At 33.8% G+C, this 22,479-nt stretch overlaps 1 protein-coding gene across 1 annotated transcript in view; it reads right to left on the reverse strand.

Moving 5' to 3' along the window:
* Window positions 1-22,479, reverse strand: part of NCAM2 (neural cell adhesion molecule 2) — a 270,530-nt gene that overhangs the window by 62,372 nt on the left and 185,679 nt on the right. Inside the window, exons 10-12 of the mRNA XM_002186867.6 lie at window positions 15,134-15,321; window positions 14,376-14,472; window positions 4,978-5,151 (exon numbers count right to left, since the gene is read on the reverse strand). Coding sequence (XP_002186903.6) covers window positions 4,978-5,151; window positions 14,376-14,472; window positions 15,134-15,321 — 459 coding nt within the window. The remainder of the gene's footprint in view (window positions 1-4,977; window positions 5,152-14,375; window positions 14,473-15,133; window positions 15,322-22,479) is intronic.

A 22,479-nucleotide genomic window follows, 5' to 3' on the forward strand; every position in this document is an offset into this window, starting at 1 on the left:
TCACTCAGAAATATATAATGCCCTGGAAAAAAAAAAAAAAAAAAAAAAAAAAAAAAAGATCTTTATCTGTCTACCTGTGCTACCTATAAATTGAAGAACAAAGGAAATTATGTCTTTTGTATTCCTGTTGAAGACATCCAAATATTTTCAGAGTGCACATTTTTCAGGTTTCAAGCCCACTTCCACAGTGGTTTGGATTTGTGTAAAAGCTAATTTCTACAAATGCATTATCTGCTGCCTGTAAACCAGAATTAGTAATGTCTATAATGCTATTAAGACAAAACAAGACCTTAATGGCTTCCTTATTACAGTTAAACCAGTGATGCTTTCTGAGTGATTGAATGAGAAGAACTGAATTTCAGAGACTATCTTGTTTCTTCTTTGGAAAAGTCAATATTACATGAAATGGACAAATAAAGAATGCTTTTCCTTATGACATCTTTGTCGATTAGACAGAAACAAATCAGTTAATGTCATTTCTTTAAAAATAAAAGTGCACAGAGGATTGTGGTTGGGTGATTTTTCCCAGCACAGGTATCTTACACCGTGTCACTGGCTTCTTTGTGCCTGCAGAAGAAACCCTGGCGAGTGCTCTTCACTGTGCTTATCCACTTGCTGACGGTGGATGGGCACCTTCCCACACTCAGGGATTTACCAGCTGTCTGGGAGAAAGGATGCAAACTCTCCTTGCAGAATTAATCTTGCCACTATTATCTGCATTTCTGCTACTTCAAGATTAGTGGGTTTCTTTTCACTTCTGACAGAATTATAAATCTCTGGGCCCTGAGGGGACTGTTCCCTGCTTACCCACTTCTCCTTGGAACTCCAGTCCACAGAGAATTCCACTGGAAAGTTGGATTTGCTGGTAGCCTCCAACAAAACTATTTTCACATTCAAAAGAGCATTGAAAAAGTGCAGAAAATTCTCACTACCGTTTGCTCCCTGATCTCTTGCTGAATTATGAGAGTGTTGATTATGATTTTAAGTCCCTTAATAGACTGAAATTGGTGTATCAGATGATTACTCCACTTTCTGTGCTCTGCTTCAATAGCTGCAATCAGCACAGACTTTCAAATGAAATCTTCTTCATTATAAAAGACAAAGGGGAGAGAACAGAGATATTCCTGGTTACAGCTCCAAGACTAGAATTTTCTTCTTACCTGAAAACAGCTCAAAGTAGTAAAATTTAAGACAAAAGTCATCATTAGAGGGATTTTTTTTTAAGAAAATGGCAAATAAAGAGAATTGCATACTGGGTTTGCAATTCATACTGCTTAATCATCTTGATTAAACTTATTTGTATTTACTGGATGATTGATTACAGAAGAATACCTAACAACTTTGATAAGCATCTATTGTGGTTTTCATATAAATAGAACACTTAAATCTTAGTTGTAAAAAGGTTTTATACATAGCTATTGAATCATAACCAAATGAAAATTAATGACTTGCTAGCATTAGGAGCAATTCTTCTCAAAAAATTTCTGAAATACCTATTAATCACCTTTTAATGCTTTATTGATAATCTTGCTTCTGTAGCCACATTTCTATGAGGCTTGTTTAATTTTAAAAAGCATTTTTCATTAATTTTATAACTTTATGGTTGTTCTTTGTTACTGTGTGAAGACAACTACATTATTCCTTTAAGTCACAGTAGAGAGGGAGCAGAAGAGAGTTTAGCCTTGAAAATCCCTGTATTGGAATTCTAACTGTCTTCCAGGCACAACATTTTCCTGAATGTAAGTTTTTTTGTCTGTTTACATTGATGATGTTTTTGGAATTTGCACATTTTGTACATTGTGGCAGGAAAGGTCTGCAGTTTTACCCCTCCTGAGTTAAATCAGACTGATAAATAACCATTCTGTAAAATTCAGAATATTTTGTCACTTACTACTGGGAAAAAATCATGGCCCATGAATTATGCATGCACCACCACTTGATACGCGCGAGCATTTATCTGTCCCTGTGTAAACAGCATTTATATTTGAATCTTAGCCATAAACCATCCCTAAAATGTGAACAGATGGAAAAAGTAGTTTTGTTTCCATTAAAGAATATTGACTGAGTGTGGAAATTATGATGATCCAACTGCAAATGGTAATACAGAAAACTGACTGCATTTTAAACATCCTCCTCTTAGCTGAGATGATGTTGAGGCATTCTAGTAAAGTGGTGCTTCATTACTTAAGCACAATCAGAAACTGTCCCAAGAACATGCAGTTGTTATTATCCTTTAATAAAGTATCCTCAATGTCTCAAAAAACTGAAAGAAAAAAAATAAAACAATACAAAACAGCACCTCCACACTAAAAAAAAGCTTCTTTGAAAAATATTTCAGGAATTGAAAATAGAGATTTTGGAGATTTTGGCATATCAATGTTATCTTAACATGACAATGTAAGTAGGGTAAAATATAAATTGAGAGAATTTTAAATTGATATTTTAGAAAAATTGCTTAAACATCTGAATGCCCAGGGAACATGCAAAGGCTCAATATTTCATAAAGATTCCATTAGAATTTAGCAGCATTTCCTTTTTAAAACAGGACACTAATTTTGTTTTTTGACATCTCCATTTGCAAAAGCTTTTTTTCTGTTCTGGATTTTTATGTTTCTGGTTTGGCCCTATAGTACTTTACAAATTGAACAAGTTTTCAACTTATTATAGACTATCTGCAGGGACTTATGATAAATAGAACCAGGTCACTTTTGATTTCCATATAAAACTACATAGCGTAGCTTCAATAAGATTTATGAGAGCAAGATGTCTTCTGTTTAGTAAATGTTTGACAATCTGAAGTACTTTTTGATTTCTAAAATAGTTGAGAGAGCAATTCAGAGAAATATAGGATATATAGTCTCAATCATTCTATACAGGGGTATATCAGTAGAGATTTCAGAAAACATGAATTAATTATGAATGTAGTATTAATTTTTAATATTGCCCACTGTCTTTTCAATATTTATGTATTTACTACATGACTGTTTGTAGACAAAGATAGCCTTTCAGGTTGTATGCATATTTACTAGTTTTTGTCATCACTCGGAGTAATTTTTCGTAACATATGCTATTAAGAGGTATCTTTAATATGTCCAAAATCATAAGCATGACCTATTTTGTTTTCTCAACAAAACCTTTCAGCATACAATTAAGAGACAATGAAATGAGGAGGAAAACACATACTTGCAAGATGGTATACCCCCCAAAATTGTCCATGTAAAAAAGGAGAGCAGAGTATACAAAGGAGGATGTGGGGAAATAATATGACAGTATGCAGGAAGTAATACAGTTCTCTGCTGAAGAAATGCTTAATATGAGTAGGAGTGGCAGCAGAGATCTTAAATACCCACAATCTAGTTCATGGTCATAACATATGCCTAAGGACTGCACGTATTTGTACCTGTCACTGTACTCCAATTTTAGAACTGTAGAGTTCAAACAAGTCTTGGACCAAAATGATTCCAAGATCAGTTCATGTTATACAGAAATCACGAAAGTGAGCAACAACTTAAAAACGATCAATGCTGAAAGAAAGTTTCAAAAGGAAAGTGAATTTTTAAAGAAGGCAGCTCCAGTCAACTCTAGTAACAAGGGTCTGTCAAACTACACATCTTTCCTACTGTAATCCATTAATTTTTTAATAAACTTTCCAAAAACAGAAATAAGAGGAAATAAAGTTTTAGAGGAAGTAAGGTGACTATGTTTTCTGCAAATTTAACACTGAAGATATGTGTTTGTTCTGGCTTTACAATGAAATTAATCATCTGTGTGGTTGACTGATTGACTCTGTAATCAATGGGTTTTTACTCATTTGCACCCTACTGCACCCTACTATGCAGACTGGTCACTTTAGGTTTTACTTTCATATCAGAATAAAATTATTTTAAATTCATTGAAGGAAGTAGCTATGCGAATAAACATCTCTAACTTGATCTGCAACATTGCATGAAAAAAATGGAAGAAGTATACCAATATGTGCCTGCCCTGCAAATAGAGGCACATTAGATCTTAAATCTAATGATCTTCTAGTATTAAAAGAAATTCAAACTATACTGTATATGAATGTTACCATTATTTACATAATTACATTTATACACGCTGTGTTGGGTTATGAAAAACAAAAGATATGGAGTTATAAACCTGTTTTTTGAACATGTTAACTAGATGTTCATTATATGTTTCTTTGAAATAATTCTGTAATTTTGAACATGTTCAGTTTAGTGCAGAATTTTTGTATTACAGTATGTGAAAGAGAGAACACACATTTGCAACATTTTTGTCTCCCGTGACTCTGCTGATTGCTGAAAAACCATTTACTTACTGAAGTATTAATCAGAAAACTATTGAGGCTGCCTTAACTAGCACTGAAAATACCAAAAGGCATATTTGGATATAAGAGTTAACATTACTCTGTATGAACTCCCCAACTCATCAGGGGCCTAAAGAGCTCTTGTCTGTTTGGGGAGGCTTATGCTCTTTTCTGCCATGAGACATGCAAGTAAATACCCTTTTAGAGGGCATTTAATGTTTATTTAACAAACATGATCCTCTTGAAACAGGTATCTCGAATATTAACAGGCATGTAGAAAGTTACTAAGTAGCTCAAAAACAGTAATTAGTGCCCAGGATTAAATATTATATAACAGCTTATTTAAAATTATTCATTTAGCTGCATACATAATGCACATTCTCAAATGCAGTGTCGTTTCCACTCTTTGAAAGATATCACTTCAAAAGCTGGCTTTTGGCTGGACATGAGAAATGGATAACAATTGCACCTGCTTTTTTAAAAAAATGAACAGTTTACTTTTACAAAGTTGTGGGACTGTTTCTAACTGGTGTAGAGAGGTCTGCACTAATACAGAGATACAGATACTGGATTAAGACAAATTAAGAAACAGTTAAGAAATACTTCCAGTATTTTCCTTGGACATTCTTCTCAAGTAAAATACTTCCATTTATTTTTTGTATACTTACTTTGAACTCCATGGGAGCGAACTATTTTCCAGGTTTCTGAGGCCACCTCTTTCACGTCCACTTGGTAGTGGTGGATGGGCACACCTCCATGTGAATCTGGCTTATTGAAGGAAACCTTGGCAGTGGTTTGTGACAGCTCTAAGACTCGTACTCCATACGGATTTGATGGCACATCTGCAAAAGTACAAACACAGTTTAAAAATCAGCAACAACTAGACAGACCTAAGCAGCTGATAACCTACCCACATAAGTCTCCTTAGAGTCTTCAAGGGAGAAAAAAATAATACTGAATATGGTGCAATATATTTGTGTTAGATAAAAAAATTAAGATTTCTACTACAGAGCTGTAAGAAAACCACATTGTATGCTAAATTACTGAAAAAACTTTTTCCATTTTTGCCTTTCTTTTATAATATGATCTTTCTTAATAGCTAATTTCATCATATAAAAATGCAAGAGATCAGACTGTTGACTGTATAATTATGTAAAAGAGAATAACAAACTTTATATCAAATTTAACAAAACAAACAGTTACAGCTAATTAGGTCATTCAGAGTCTCATTTATTTAAAATAAGCTTATGACAAAGAACCTTATAAATAATTTAGCCATTTTATGGAATTCTGAAACACAGCTGAATATGTGAATCTCTTTTTGTTTTTTCAAAGACTGGATTTCAAGCTACTAAGAAAATACATTAATGGAAGGTTTCTTATCCTCTACTCAGTTTAAGAATTAATTTACAAATTAGGTTGAAAGAAATATTTTCTCTGAAATCAAAAGCAAGAGTATATCTTTCTAAGTAGAAAAAAATCTACGAAAATAAAGCAGGTGTTTGCAGGTGTTGAAATGCTACATATGAAACAAAAGCAAAAAATAACACTGGAGTCAGTACATCTTTAAGAACAGAAATATTATATTATTTTTATGATTTGTGATCAAACACACAGAAGTCAAAAGACTAGCTTTGTTAATTATCCTACATTTTAAAGAGTTATAATTATAAAAAGTGAATACTGAAAATGATAGGAAGAATTTTAATTCTGTGGACAGAATACCAGATGTAAAAAAAAAGAAAAAAAGAAAACCAGAATGGTTTTGAAACACCATTAAAAATTTGTTTTCTGATCCATCTGAAAATGATTTGCATACCTTCTTCTAGATTTGATATTGCTTTTGTCTCCATGTTATGAAAGATATTTTTGTAAGGACATGCCAGAATTTGAGCCAAAGCGTGTAATTTGGTTAGTGGGTAATAAACCATTTAAATAAAATATTGTCTGTATTCAAAGGTTGTCAGACATTTGTGAATAAAAAGAAATCAATCTGAGCTTCATCCAGCATTGGTACTTGAATGAAAACGAGACAAAAATTTCTACAAAATATTAAAGAACAGATTTAATGACATATTCAGCCACAAATTCTGAGAAAAAAAGGACTCTACCAAGTCGGATCTAAAGTCACTGATTTCTGTAACCTCTTAATTATCAGAAACTTAATTTTTTTCAGAACAACGCCTGTGTCAGTTGTCAGACTTGAGTGTTTTTATGCAAATATCATACCTCTCACCACTGGCATTTCTAATTCCAGGTCTCCTGAAACCTCCAATACTTGCTGTTCACTGAGTTAAAACCAGCATATATTTTATTTATACAGATAAGAAATTGTAACATCTCTTATTTAAAGACACAACTATGTGAATCCATTACATTACAGATTTTAGTAGAATTCAAGTCTCAGCTTGAGGGATTCAAACTCTTTCCTATTCCAGAAAACAATTATCAGGATATGGGATTTTGCAAGAAATTTTTCTTAGAAAGGGATTGAAGATCTGTGATCAGACAGAAAATGACCAAATGTAACCAGTCTGTTATGAATCCATGAAAACACAGGCCTGTTTTTCTGATCTCTTTCTAAATGGGTCAAAAAGTTGTGGGTCTTTAGAAAAAAGAAATTATGTTCAAAAAACATACAAGCTATTTTTTCACATGAACATCAATAGTCAGTACTAAAGATGACTGCTCTTTGGGTTCAATTACAAACTAAAAGCTGCTGTGGATACCTACAGTATTAAAAATAGCTCCTAAACTTCTGAAAATTCTTTTTCTCTCATTAAAAGTGTTCAAAATAAAACAAACTAAATGAGGAGATGAATGAATACCTAATTTCATTCATACTATTTTTATGTTAGTTTTGTGATGATATTTAATAAGGCAATTCTGTGGTCTTTCTGTCTGAATCAGAACAATTATTTGGTCTATACTATGAATCAAAAATGTGTTATTTACATATCCACTCTGTTCTTGGCTTTCCAAATGTTAAGGAGACGCTTCTCTGTGTTTTAATGCCTGTATGTGGTTAAATATAATAAGCATGGCACAGGGAAGATGAAATCCTTCAGGAAGAACCTTATGTTTGCTACTGCAGATTCTAGTATAATTTCTGCCAGAGGAAGATATGATTCCAGTTGATAATAAGCATGAAATGAAGCTCCTTTGAAAACCCAGTGCGATAGTTTGTCTAACTAGCACAATGCAATATGTTTGGAACTCACTGAAGTGTAAAATACATCCACAATACTATTTTAAATATGTGTCTCACATTCCAAGCCACCCACACATGCAGGTAAATTTTATGCAGTTTTCAAAGTTGGACTATATGAGTTGTAAGGAAGAAAGTGAATCACCTGAAGAAAATATAGATGAGACACATTCCTGGTGAAAACCAAAACCAAATACTAGAAATAACATCAAGATATATTAAAATACCTACTATCTATTTCCAGCTAGGCAGATCCTTAACTTTTTTCCCCAATGAAGATCAATAACAGCATAATGAACTGAATCTAATTCTGTGGTTCTCTAATGAGTATGAATTTGATCTTGCAAGGTATACAGCTTTCTGGTCCTGATCCAGCTAAACATTCCTGCATTTGAGCTGTCCCCTGTCAGTTGCAATTACTTGCAGCATTGCTGTGATTTTCATGTTAGAATTGCAAGGTTTGTGGATCAATGTTCAGCAGGAGTGAAGAATAATTTGCAGTACTGCATACTCTGAAGTCTGTGCCTGGAAGGATAGAGCTGTGGATTTTTCTTCTTCCTTTTCCTTCTAAACCAAATGACAAAATTAATCTTAGAGGAAGTTAGCTATAGGCAGTGATCACTAATTCATATACTCTTGTACATATAAACTGAAGGACGAAGTAGTGGAAAAAGGAAGAGATTTACTTTATATGATTTAAAAATCACTTAGTGATAGCAAAGATTCCAGAATACTTCCTTGGAAGTTCTGCTGCTATCTTTTTTTTGTTATTATACTGCTGTTAAAACAAGAGAAAATTCATCACAAATTCAGCCTTGAAATTGGAGACATAAAAAGTTCTGACAAGTGTCAGACATTTTGCCAAACTCCATCTTCTTTCTACAACATCTATTTCTCTGCCCAAAATGTGACTATATTTACGTATGATATTAAAGAATTGTGGGGAGTTAATTTAGTTTTGATTTCTGTCTCAATACTGATTGTCAGGTGCACATGTGCCACTTGCTGGAGGCAGCCAGGAGAAGATGGAGGAAAGCCTTTTCTCTGGGGAGACTTTGCCTGGTAAACATTTCACACCTCACATGGGATAGGCAGTGAGCAGGAGACCACCAAGGATGCTGTAGTCTGCAGAGAGATTTCTCCAGTCAGATGGTGAAAGGTCTCCAGCAATAGAGTGCAGCGGAAGGCTGGACTGGGCCAATGGTCTCCTGCAAGCAGGAGAGATTTTGGGAGTAGCCAGGGGGTATAAAAGTGCTCAACAAGCTCCTGGGGGCTTTTAGAGACTTGTCTTTTGGCTGGGGGCTTGGTGGCTGGGGCTTTTTGTGTCTTGTTATTTTGGGGATTTTTGAGTCTGGGTGCCTTTTAGGTCTTGTTTTTTTGCTTTGGTTCCAGTCCTTTGGCATGTGCTTCTTGCCCAGGCCTCAGCTCTCGTTGGCTCTTGCTCACCCTCGTGCCTGCCTGTGTCCCTGACTGCTTTGCCCCCAGGTTCTTCCTTTGTGTCTCTGCCTCCCCTCTCTCTCTTCCCTCCCCCACCCCTTCATCCTTTTCCATTTTCCTTCCTCCTGTCTTTTCTAGCCCTCTTTAGTAGGGCAGCTCCTTTTTTTGTTGTTTGTCCATACCACCAAATGGTTCTCAGGTACCAGGTTGACTTGGTTGACTTAATTTCATTCTGCATCATCTATTTTTAAAAGAACTCACAGTTCCCCACACTAGAACACAACAAGAATAAAATAAAATCAAATAGTATCCCCAAACAATAGGTGTAAAATTGCACCTTATCTATTTTGTACTCAGTACATAATGCTGGTTTGCACAAATGGACTTTGTGATACAATGGCCTAAATAGAATTGGTTTGGTTCCAAAAACAGTATCACAAATGATAGAGAAGTACACATAGAATTATGAGTTCGTATTTGCCTCCACTGATGTGTAAAGTCTCCTTCAATTATGACCAAACTTGTTCAATAAATGACCACTTTTTATCACTGGGGATTTTCTTTTCAAGCTATTTTTTGATAGCTTTATGGAAGAAAATAACTCCCTCTCAGAGTTTAGCAGCTCTGGTATAAACAGAGAAAAGGAGGTGATTCTGTGAGTGGGCAGTGGGCTCCAGGATTGATTTTCCAGTCAGCTCTTGTCTCCTGTCTCCTGTCAGTATGTCACTACTGCAGTTCTCCAGCTTTTCCTCTTTCTGTACATCTGGCATATATATTGGCTGAAAACAACCATGTCTAAATGCTGAATCTAAATAGCACAAGGACCTTGGAAAGGAAAGAGATGAGGCTGGGGACTAGACTTCTGGAGTCAAAAATCTCTATGAAATAGCATGTGCTTATACATTCTCAGAATGGGAAAAATCCTCAATACTGCATCTACATATATTTCTTTTGCCAAATCTCTGAGAGTTCTGGAAAAATAGACATTTGTTTAGTAAACAAGACCTCAGCTAGCAAATAAACACATAAATAATAAATTAAAATAAGACACATTCACACAAAGCAAAACACTGCTGCTATGTTGATAGTTTCATACCTATTATTATTGAAAATATGTTGCTGTTTGGTTAATGTTTAAATAAAAATCCTTTAGCTGATGCTGCTATTATGTGAACAGCAAGTTTTAGAACAGTAAGCTAGATTTTAGGTCTGCCCATGTGTTTTTGGGGACAAATGGCCTTTTGGCAGAATGCGATTTTATTTTCCATTATACTGGTCTCCGGGGAAAATCAAGTCCTACTACTTTGATTTTCTTTTACCTGCATGGAGATGCAAAAAAGGGACATCCATTAACCAGCAGCAAAGTGCCAGCATCAAAACTACAGAGAAGTAAATTTCTAGATTTAATTTTGTAGTCTTTGTCAGTTGTCAATCAGCCTTTTCATATTTTGAGCATGTCTTTATTCCATAAAACAGGTTACAGGGTGTATTTTCTGTGAAGTTCAATTATGGTCTTTCCCATGTCCTCATTTGCTTTTGTTGTCATTGCCCATATTCACTGACTTTCTGTGCACAATGGATGTTTAAAGAATATCTAATTTAATAAAGGGGTGTAGGAGTTCTGAGTATCTAGTGACATAATTTATTTTTTTCCCTGTAATGTTCCTGTAGAAATGAAAAAGATAAATCATGCAGCTCTGGCAGATGTAGCATCTCTCATTTGCTCAGAGAAGCTGTGGATGCCCCCATCTCTGCAAGTTCTCAAGGCGAGGTTGGGCAGGACATTGAGCACCCTGGTCTAGTGAAAAGTGTTCCTGCAGGACTTTTAAACACTATGGACTTTTAAATCCCAGAATACAAGGAAGAATTACCAATTCCAATAACATAATCCTAAATTACTGATGGCCATGTGTCTTTCTACTTACCTACACAACACATTTGAAATAATTACACCGAGGCCTCAACAAAACAGAAGAATGATTTTCTAGTTCATACTGGCTCCTTGCAGTGATATTTCACATAAACTATGCATCAATTAGATTTGGACAAATCTAGGGATATCTGTGCTCACCTCAGCCTTTGAGACCCATTGGAGGAACCTGTCAAGCTGATCTGGCTTGCCAAAATTTAAGTCTGATTTAGAATAAAACCAGAGTGTAAGTAAAGTTCTAAAATACAAGTTGTGGCTGTTGTGCTGACATGAAGCAACTAATTTGCAGTGGCAAGTGACTGTGGTGCTTTTCACATTACATATGTTAAACACATAACATGTTAAAAGCTTGGGTAATCAAAAAGGAGATCACCCATGTGTTATTTTTAAAAGTTGTTCACAACAGTCAGGTCATGGGCACATTTGATTAAGCTTTCCACAAAACTCTGAAGTTTCTAAGCAGGTCATCACCTTCCAGAATGAAACCTCAAATACCTCGCAGCTTCTCAGTTGTTTTGAAAAGTTTAAATAGAATTTGGTCTGATTCAGTAGCTCTGTATAATCCAAATGAACAGACATGGTTTTTCTGTCATACAAATATGGCTGTAAATTGCACATCAGTTCTGAAATAAGTCTTCCTTTTTAAAATCATCAATAAGTCTAATTGCTTAAGGAAGGCAACAGGAATGAAGATAATGGAATTTTGACGGTATGATAACTTTTAAAGTAGCAGTGAATTAATAAAAAAGGTAGTTTGATTGTACTGAAATCCAGAAAAGCAGAAAATAGAATGAAACATGAGGAAACAAGTAATCCTGTAGAATTTAAAGAGAAAACTATTTAGCAAAATTATCATTATTTGTGATCAAATTTATCTTAGCAGCATACTTTGCTTAAAACTGTCTTCCAGCTAGGAATTGCATTTGTTTTCCTTGACAGAGCCTTTGCAAAAGCATTCTATGCCCCAGCAATTGTATGTACAATCAAAGCCAAAGCAGGATGCATTTAAATGCATGAAATCATTTTATAGGTTTTAATATGGAAAATATAAATCATTAGACCTTCCTAATCAACCAGAATGAAGTGACCAAGGTAAGTAAAACTAAGGAGAAAGCTGCATTTGAAATATTATACCTGTATCTATTATAGTGGTTTTATCCTCCATATCCCTGATCATTTTCCATTTCTTGCTGATGCCAGTTCAAGTGCAAAACTTGTAACAGTGAATTACAAGTTCGTGGTTTTATTCCAAAAACAAAGTCTATTTAGAGGCAAATGCTAAAAATATCAATATTTCAGGATACTGAATATTATGCATTACAGTGCTGTAAATAGAGCATAGCAGGTAGTGCATAATAGTGCACAGTGACACCCCAAATCCAGTTTTTCCAGCCTTGTTCATTATCACTACTAATAAACGTGCTTTTCTGTTTTCTGCATTTAATATAATTATCTAGAATATTCCCATATAGCTCATGTTTTACATGATCTCTTCCCATAATTCTATTTATCCTCATTCCTCTTTTTATGTTTATAAATACAATACATATTTTTAAAGTGTTCATAGAGTTTCCTGAAGAATTGCCTGAAAAAAAATATAATCAAAACATTGCAGAAGTGGAGACTATTAATCTGTTTAAATAACTGGCATGCATAAAATTTCTGATATAGTTGTATTGAAAAGCAAAAACTATTGTTATAGCTTATTTGTTTTTCCTTGCATTTCCAGAGAAAGAAATGCTCATGTGTGAATTTCCTGAAGTAAAATGGCAAAATATCCTCTGTTTTTTCAATTAACTTTTCAATAGTAATATTCTTTATTAAAATTGATTAATTAATAAATTATAAAAGCAGGGAATATATATATAGTTAAAATATTCATCATGTAGTATTATGCATTGTGATGAGATATTCTGCAAATCTAAGGAAAAAAAAAAACATTCTGGAGAATATCTGTTGAAATGCTCTCCCAAGTGTATACACAGTTATGAAAAAAAGCACACAGTGGCAACCACAAGATTTTCTCATCATTTTCTCTCCTGAGAGTTAAGACCCCAGTGGGACATAAGTGGGGATTTTCCTTACTTTCCTGTGATTTATTTCCATGGCTTCAAAAAAAGCTCTTTCTCTGTGGTCAGATGTTGCTGTTGAAGGAAGGTAAGATCACACCACAGCTAACACCCAAAAAAAGTTGTAAAATGAAGGGTAAGGGATCTTCTAAGTGATGTAAAATTGTGTGTCATATAAATTTGAACCCCACATTTTCCTATTGTAGGAAGCTCAGCACTTTTCACTGTTCTTCAAAACCAAAAGATATATTATAGTAGGAATGTGTGTTAGAATCCTACAGAGATGATGGGAAAAACTTTTAAAACTGTGTGCAAATTCTAAGAAGACTATTAATAAATAATGGCACTTTATAATTCCTGAGACAGCAAAAGAAAATAATTGCCCTATGGAGCAAAAATTCTCAAATAATAGCAGCAGGCCAGATCAGAGAGCCTCCTTGTGACTGGATGTGCATGCTTCAGCAATGCTCCCCTAAAAGTCTTCCTGGTAGGAGTCTAAAGGTGTTTTTAATACCAAAAAAAACACCCCAAAACCAACCAACCAACCAAAAAAAAAACAAAACCCCAAAAAACCAAAAGCAAAACAAAAAAAAGCCACCACAAAAACAAACAGAACAAAACAAACAAAAACCAAAAATTGACAAAACAAAGCAAAAAAACCCTCAAAAAATTGAGACCAAAACTTGCAACTAAAACATTCATAATCACTTGGAATATGCATCTTAATGAGAAAGAAAAAAAAAAATATAGTATTAGTCCATTCCACATAAAAATATAATTGAAAGCACTGCTAAGAAATTCTCATTTGGTCTCAGTTAATCATTATTTCTGCCAAAGAATAAACATACAATCAGATTATTCTATTTGCCTAAACAACAAGAGAAGGACATAAAAATTTTCAGACATTCTGTAACAATAGGGTATAGAATATATCAGAGCATAAATTATTTCAATCTATCACTCCAGTCAAATTCTACTTTTAAATAACTAAAAGTGCAAATGGAGATAGATATTCTTTGCTGACATATTTCAGTCTCTTGTCATTGTTTTATCAAGAAAATATGAGGGAGAAAAAGGAAAAAAAAATTCTAATTCCTTCTTCTACTGCCTGAAAACCATATGTCTCTCTGCTGAAGTAATAAAAATACATTGTTATAAACATAGGATATAGTAAGAACAAAGGAAAAAAGGTTAGATTAATTTTTTTCAAGTTTCAGAAGGCCTTAAAATTAAATCAAAAGAAGATTCATATTCTGAGGGAACTGGTTTATTTTACTTCATATTGCAGCTCAGCTCTTAGACAATTAAATTATTGGCAAACACTCCACCAAATAAAATAAACCGAGGATACTGTGTCTGAACTAAATGTTGATTAAAGTTGGAAAAACTATTTAAAGAAAAGGAAACAAAATTTTAACTTACCAGCTTGACCAAGTGTATACTCCTGGTATCTTGTTCCTATTCTGTTTGTGGCTGTACAATTGTACCGTCCAAAATCATTGTCAGATGTGGGAGCAATCTTCAAAATGAATACACTTTGTATGTATTAGTTGCTTATTAAATCTATGTATATTTTTAAATCAGAAATTCAATTATAGTCTCCTTAACCAATATGCAGATTGTTATTTCAATATATATAGTATATTCTCCAAACATAAACCTAAATACACATTTTTTTCATGTTTGACTCACCCTTCTCAACTTCAAATGAATAAATCTGATAGTGGAAAATAGTGACATTGTTCATCTTTAAATTTCATTGTTAAACAATAGTTTAAAAAAAACCAAACAAAAACCCCAAAAAATAATAAACTTTTTTGTAAACACCAAGCACCTACAAGGCAGTCACTTTAATCTTCAGTCTTAGATTGATATTTTTACTTTATATCTATTTATAGATTTTTTTACTTCCAAGAAATGCAAATTATATTTTTCCTCAGTGTAGTTGGAAAACTGAGCATAAGCCATTCAAATAAGATTTATTTTCTAACTACTCATAAGAAATGTGTAGATAGATCAGTTCATATATAGTTGTTTGTTGTTTTGTTCCTTTTTTTAGGAATGTTACTTATTAAATTGTAAGTTTTAGCCTTAAATACACTCTACACTACTCACCGTGCTGCCAAACTGAGAACAAAATCATGTTCTGCCACCATATTGATTTCCATTTGAAGTCTTACCTCTAGAATCAGCTTTCTTCCTGTACTGTAGGTCTTCAAATGAGTTGTATTTTTTACAGGTAAAACTAATTTTCCTCTTTTCCACTGAACTGAGGCAGATGGATTTGCTAGCACTTCACAGCTGATATTGATGGGATTGCCTTCCCAAGAGTAATACATGGTTTGATTTGACACGAATGTTGGAGCATCTGGACAAAGGAAGCAATGCACAAGTTTATTAGCGGGTTTAGTAAAACAAAATGGATACCCATATCCAAATATTCATATTCACTGAGAAATTTCAATTGACTGCTGTGTCAGTTTACCACAGAACATGGAAGTGTTGGTATTCAATCATGAGTTCCTTGGGCTTTTATCGTGGTAAGTTTCTCCTCTCCTAAATGGTTTCAGCTGAACTTGGGAAAGAGAATACCTGTCAAATACATTTAATTTTAGGAAATCACTTGAAAGATGCTCTCTCAGAAATGAGGAAGAGTGTTTTCTCTTGAAGATGAAAAATTCTTCAGCCAGACCCTCATATGAAAAAGGGAGGTTACTTAAAAACATACACTGTCTGTTCAGGTGCTGATTTTACAGTGTCTTCTTTTGCTATGGAGTAATTACATTCACTCCTCAAATTTTCTTGTGCTATGGTTTCACCCATTTCTGGCTGGAACTTTATAATACTTTATGAAATCTTTTTAGAGAGATATGTTTATTTGTGGAAATAAAACTTTAAAAATAGCAAAAGAATACCAAAAATTGTTACAATGTATTCTATCTACTACAAAAAATATATTGTGTGTACATTATTTAGGACAATATTTGTATAAGTTACTTATGAAATTATCAAGTTACAGCCAAGGAAAAAGATGGTGTGTGTTTTTCTTACAAGCGTTACTGTAAGAATGGCAAGAAATGTCTGCATTAAACAGACACCAAACACTGAGTCTGACACGGAGGAAATTCTTTATTCATGGAAACATTTTAATGCTTTAATTCCAAAAGAGAATTATCAGTTACAGCTGTTACAGCTGTTGCAATGGTATCTATTTTTAATATCTAAGATAAATATACACACCTATATATATATGTATGTATGTATGTATGTTTTGATAAATAGCTCTTAAATGTTTTCATATGTGCCTCTGGAAAATCTATTCTAGTCCCCTCACATATAGCTTAGTTTTAGTCAAGAAAATTCCTAATAGGTGTATCAGAGACCAGAACTGAGTATCTTTAGGATGAAGTAAAATTTAGCTCCAGGAATGGTTAAAAACAACAGGCTTTTTTTCTTCTTCTTTTTTTTTTTTTCCCCTGAAGTGCACATTTTCAATTTCTTTATGTGTGCCTCTGTCAAAAAGCATAACTTTTTGATGACATATGCTGCTGCTGCATCTAGGCATACAGACTTTGAGCAAAAAGAACTGTTATCAATAGAAGTTTTAAAGCACAGATCAAAGCTGCTACATTGCTCAAGGCCAGCAGCATATCCTTTAATAACTGTTCAGCCCTTATTTTTGTAGAAAAACAAGCATTTTCATCTAAATAACTAAAGCCTGCCTAGCTATGAATTTATTTATTAGACACAGGAGTTCATCTTTCTGCTCCAAGAGTTTTAATAAGTAATTCTAGCGATCCTGTTTTTCACAGGCCTTTAAATACCCCATATTTCAGCAGCTAAACAGTTTAATGCAAAGAACAGACTATCAAAGAGTCTTCAGAGTGTGACGTCCTGCACTAGTGGAGAATATAAAGAAAAAAGCAAACTGCATAAACGTGTTTTATGGTTAGCTATGGTCAATAATCTCAGAATACCAAGGCTCAGAGCCTTGGCTTTTCCTCTGGAAATGAAGTTCATGGTGGGAATCACTTGTGGGAAAACTGTGCTAACTTATTTTTGTATGTTCAACAGATGGGTCAATAGCATGTTCAACAAACAGATTGGAAATTAGAGTCTTTAAGAGGTTCAAAATGTGATTGTTTGACACATTTTATGTAAGCACTGTCTTCCAATGTGCAATTTCTCACAATAAATTCACTCTATTTATGAACACTGACATGAATGTTGAAGATTAAAGGATACTCTGAATCTGAGAAATCCTCCTTCCTAGATACCATTATGTGGTTTGATGCTCAATACACATGTGGCAAACTCATATCCTATTTTAAGACTTACAAGTGAAAAAGTAGTGTACACTTCTATACTGCAGATAAAAGCATTTAAGAGAATAGGCACTTCCAGTTCAGACTTCTCACTCTTCTAAAGGTAGATTTTTTGAGGCCTATTATATCTATTTGTTGATATTTTAAAAGTATAGGTGAGTTATGGACTGCCATCTGTACAAAACTACAGGTGTTAACAGTCAAATAGGTCTAAAAGTCTGTCAAATAAAGATCTATCCATAAATATACAACTCACAATTATAAAGCATTCCCCTCAAAAAAGAGCTTTGTAATTTCCCTCTCAAAAACCTGTTTAAAAATGCTTTTGCAGCCACTTCCCCAGCAGTTAAGAGCTCCAATGTACAAAAAGAAGAGGACTGTACTAATGACTTAATTCAGAGAAATTATCTTGAAACAGATAATTTTTGATTTCCTAGTCAGGAACAGATTAAGATGCCTGGAGTGATGTTTTACAAACAGAATATAATTCTGGTAATACTTTTATTCTTACAGCACAAATAAAAAACAATTTACATTTCATATGAAACTAAAAAATTGAGTAGGAAAGGAATGATTTGCTTATAAGAGAATGTGTTTTTTCTTGTATGCTCTTCATCACTAACTGCTGTTTAGTATGCTTTAATGGTTACAGAATTAGTATTTATCAAACATAACCACACATTATGTTTAATATAAAAGAATCATGAAAAATAACAGAGCTTAAAGCCAAGTCTTTGAAAACATAAGTCTGACTATATTATATGCCTACAAAATCTGATCCAAACAGTTTTATAATATAAGTAACAAACAAATTACATTAATAACCAGAATATTTATCAAAAAGTTCTATCAATTGAGAATGAAGTAAAACAAAGAAGAAATGAGAAGGTGATTCTATGAAAGCATCTTTAAATTCAATATATTTATTGTTTAAAAAATAAAAGATTCAATGGTAATCCGTTAGAAAATTAGAACCATTAAAAATAATAATTTGCTCTGCTTACCTTCTATGTAACTGAGAATTAATTTACACCTGACAAAATTCAATGCAGGGTGCAAATGAACTGTTCCTTTTAAGCTTTTTTTATATCAAGTAAAAAGTTAAGATGACTTACTAGAGTTCTGAACAGATAAATAGAAGTAGGAGCTTGAATATACTCTGTTAAAAAAAAAATAACCCTGAGGATATTTCTTATATCTGATCTTTTGGCATTTTACTGAAAACAAAACAAATAAAACCCCCCAAACTGCAAAAAAATTACAAAATTTACAATTGGTATTATTTAAGAGATGCACACAATATCTTATAATAGCTCAGGTTAGAAAGGACCTTAAAGATCACCCAGTTCCAATCCTCTACCATGAGTAAGGACGCCTCCCACTAGACCAGGTTTCTCAGAGCCCCACCCAGCCTGGGGATTTCCAGCCTGACTTCCAGGGATGGTGCATCCCCAGCTTCTCTGGGCAACCTGTTCTAGGGTCTCATCACCCTCATAACTAAAATAAATCTCTACCTGAAATCTAATTTCTGGTAACTCTCTTTCAGTTTAAAACCATTGTCCTTATGCTATCACTACAAATAGAAAGTCTCAATTTTGCACATGGAAAGGCTGCAAATGTCTCCTTGGAACCTTCTCTTCTTCAGTCTTATCAACATCAACCCTCCCAGGCTGTCTCCATAGCTGAGCTGCTCCAGCAGCACTAATCACCTTCATGTCCCTCCCCTGGACCTGCTCCAGCAAGTCCACACCTTTCTTGTATTTGGTGTCCCAGAACTGGATGCAGCAGAGCAGGTGGGGGTCTCAAAAAAGCTGGGTAGAGGGATAGAATCACTTCTCTTGTCCTGCTGGTCACAGGCCTCTGGATGCAGCCAGGATGTGATAAAGTCCATAAGGTTTAAAGTTCAACTATGAAAGATCAAATATTATTTTGGAGAGATTAGGCAACCCAAATGAAAAAGATGCCTTAAAGGAACAAAGACTATATCACAAAGATCTAAAACTAAACCAAATTATTCTATGGGTGTAGGATTCTGTAAGAAACTATAAATTTAGGATGGTCTTTTAGAGTAGTTAAGGTTATGGCACCAGCATCAGCTAAGTACCAAGCTGATCATTTTGCCAAGCAAGAGAGAAACTGACAGGTTGGCATCCCAATTAGAATGAGTTCTGGATAACCTGTGTAAGAAGATTATTTAAGAGAAGCAAATTTTGGCCTGAAAGCTGTCTCTAGCATTTAGATGTCCTTGTTAGCTATAATGTCCAGGAACAGTGATTCAAGAACAGAATAATATATCACCTGCCTTGTCCAGAAAGTAATTAAATAAAGGATGACAAAGATCCAGCTCTGGTGTATGTTTGGTGTCATACACAAAATTAGATACAGCAAATTACCTGATTCAGTACATGTGTCCAGACAACTATAAGGAAAACTGGTGTGCAGAATCAGATTTGCACTTCTTAATTTAAAGAACATAGGTTTTAAAAATGTGGCTATTTGTTCCACTGGAACATGTAATAAAAATATGTGACAGATTGTCAGATCTAAGACTCTGGGACATTTCCTACAGTATATTATTGGAAGCCTTGCTATAAAATGATTAATGTTGGCATAAGTTTCCCATCATCAAGGACTTTAATAAACCACATCATCCTCTGGCAAATCTACTACCGTCCTTGCCATCGATCCTGTAAAAGTGCCTCAATTTTTTGTAACTCTGCCACAATTTAGTTAACAGCCATCTATCTTTCTCTTGTACTTTCTCCCTCATATTTTTTCAATAGTTAATATTTTAAAATTAATAGCTCTTCCTTGGATACAAAGTAGAATAACCTCCACAGATAAGTACAATAACTGTCACATATTAATTTGCAAGAAGAAATAATATTAGAAAGACTTCTAAAATGTGGTTAGGTGACTATATTTTAATCTATAATCAATCTTAAAAGAAAGACAAGAATTGGACAACTTTAGCTACTTACTGCTACTATCATAATCATGTGGCTGTAAGGAAAAACATCCAAGACCCACATAGGAAGGAAGTTTCCAAATAGAAAAGCAAATGAAACTCATCATATATTGATTTTAAATTGCCATGATTATTAGCTATAACCAGAGGAGTCTTTTTTTTCTGGAACTCAACCCATGATTTCAAAAGTTTTGAGAGGTACATGTTTCTTCCAAAGTCAGTGCAGAAAACCTCACACTTTTTGTAGGATTTCCTTTCCCCTGTCCCATTCTCTTTGTTCCTCTAAAAATCCATTACAATATGACATTGATATTCAATAGCACAATGCACTATCGACTGATTCTACCTCTATGAAGAGTAAGAGCTCCCTTCTACTGGCAAGCAGTACTAGTTCCTGGAAACCTTAACTAGGGTATTTTTTTTTAATATTCAAACACCATACCAATTGCTCTATTTCCATAAGATACTTTTTGCTGGATGAAAAACTTGTTGATAATTGCACATTAAATAATGTTGGGCAATGAAATGCATGTATGACTCAGGTGCTTGGTGCTGCCAGAGTTGTAGGAATTAAATGTATCTATTTTTCTTTGAATTTCACTTGACATTCAAGAATTGTATTTGTTTTTATTTAAAGAAAAAAGAAACAAAAAATCCCACAAAAGCCAAACTAAAGCCCAAGAAAGTTTAATTTCATAGCAATGCCTGCTTTGAATTGATACATCTCTCTAAAATTACCTAAATTAGTTTAAATTAGGAGGAGAAATTCTAAATAAAACAGAGCTAGGTAAAATAAGCCACTAGTGATGTATAAAATAAAGTGTTTGCATACATCTATCAATCATTTTGTATGCCTGAGAATCACGAACACTGGCCATCAGATCTAGGACAGGAAGATTCCCCCTACAGGTCCAGATCCATCACACTAGCAGCAATTTTCATTGTAGTAATAAAATTATCAGGTGTGGCCAATTGTTAACACATTATTCTCAAATGATGCCAGTTTGTACCAAATGTTCAGTTGTTACATGTATTCCAGGACAGAATTACTGGAATAATTTAGTATGGGCTGACCTCTCCATCAAATATTAGATTTCATTATTGTCTTACAGGCAGAAGTGAAAAACTGCTATGTTTTTCTCAAACCAAGATCCTAACCCCATCTTTCTTCCTGTCCTGTGCATCACATTTCCAGAACAAAATCCAGTCTTTACCTTCCATATTTTCCTACTTGTCACCCTTACCTCCACAGGATGCCCTCTTACTGATATCATCCCTCCATTCCCTAATGTCTGTGTCTCTCTCATACATTCCCAAATCACAAGAGTTGCTGTATGGAACAAGGACTCTGAGCTTTTTCATCTCTTTACTTAATTTTCACATGCAGTACTGTCCAGAAAACAACAAATAAAATCTATAAAAATTTGTTTCGTTTAAGTTTCAAATTTAAGTGCCACACATCATATCACATAGTTATTTTCTTCATAATACTCATGCTGTGACTCTGCTTTGATGGCTCCCTCTTGGAGGTATAAGAAGGCTATGATGCCTTTTTTTCACTCACAGGTTATTATTGTGCAATATGACTTAAATTTTATATAGTATGAAAATACTTCTGAAACCATTTAAAATTTATCATGTTCATTATCAATGTAAATATTTAAATTTGACAATGTAGAACCATGCTTAAGGAAGCATCAGAAAATTCTTCCTCCTTTCTTTTCTTTATTTTCTACCTATACTTTTCACAGTTGCATATGTGAAAATTTATGACAGTAAGAAAAGATGTTGAGGCATATATATCTATGAATAACTAAATTATTAAAAACAAAAAACCCACCCAAATTATTTTATTCTTTCAAAATTGTGTTCTTCTATTAAGAAAAAAAGTAGCTAACAAGTTATTAAAAATCTACTTTAAATTATAGCAATGTAATTGCAAGACTAACCAAAACATGTTGTAGAGATCTCTGTTAGTAAATATTTATGAGAAATTTCTAATATGAATATCATATTTAACAAGTCATTAACATATATTTAAGCAAAATATTTTTAGTGTGGAATTTTTTGTTTCAAAGTATTATTACAGCTTTTTGGGCCAAATAATAGGTAGACTTATTATATAGGTGAATAATTTCTCCATTTTACCACACTCTTGTAACATCAGAAAAAGACAATGGAAGCATTCAACTCTGCTTCACTATGGGAAGTTTGGTGAAATGGTTTTGGAAGG

The sequence above is a fragment of the Taeniopygia guttata genome, chromosome 1 (genome assembly GCF_048771995.1).
Source record: "Taeniopygia guttata chromosome 1, bTaeGut7.mat, whole genome shotgun sequence".
Taxonomy (NCBI): domain Eukaryota; kingdom Metazoa; phylum Chordata; class Aves; order Passeriformes; family Estrildidae; genus Taeniopygia; species Taeniopygia guttata.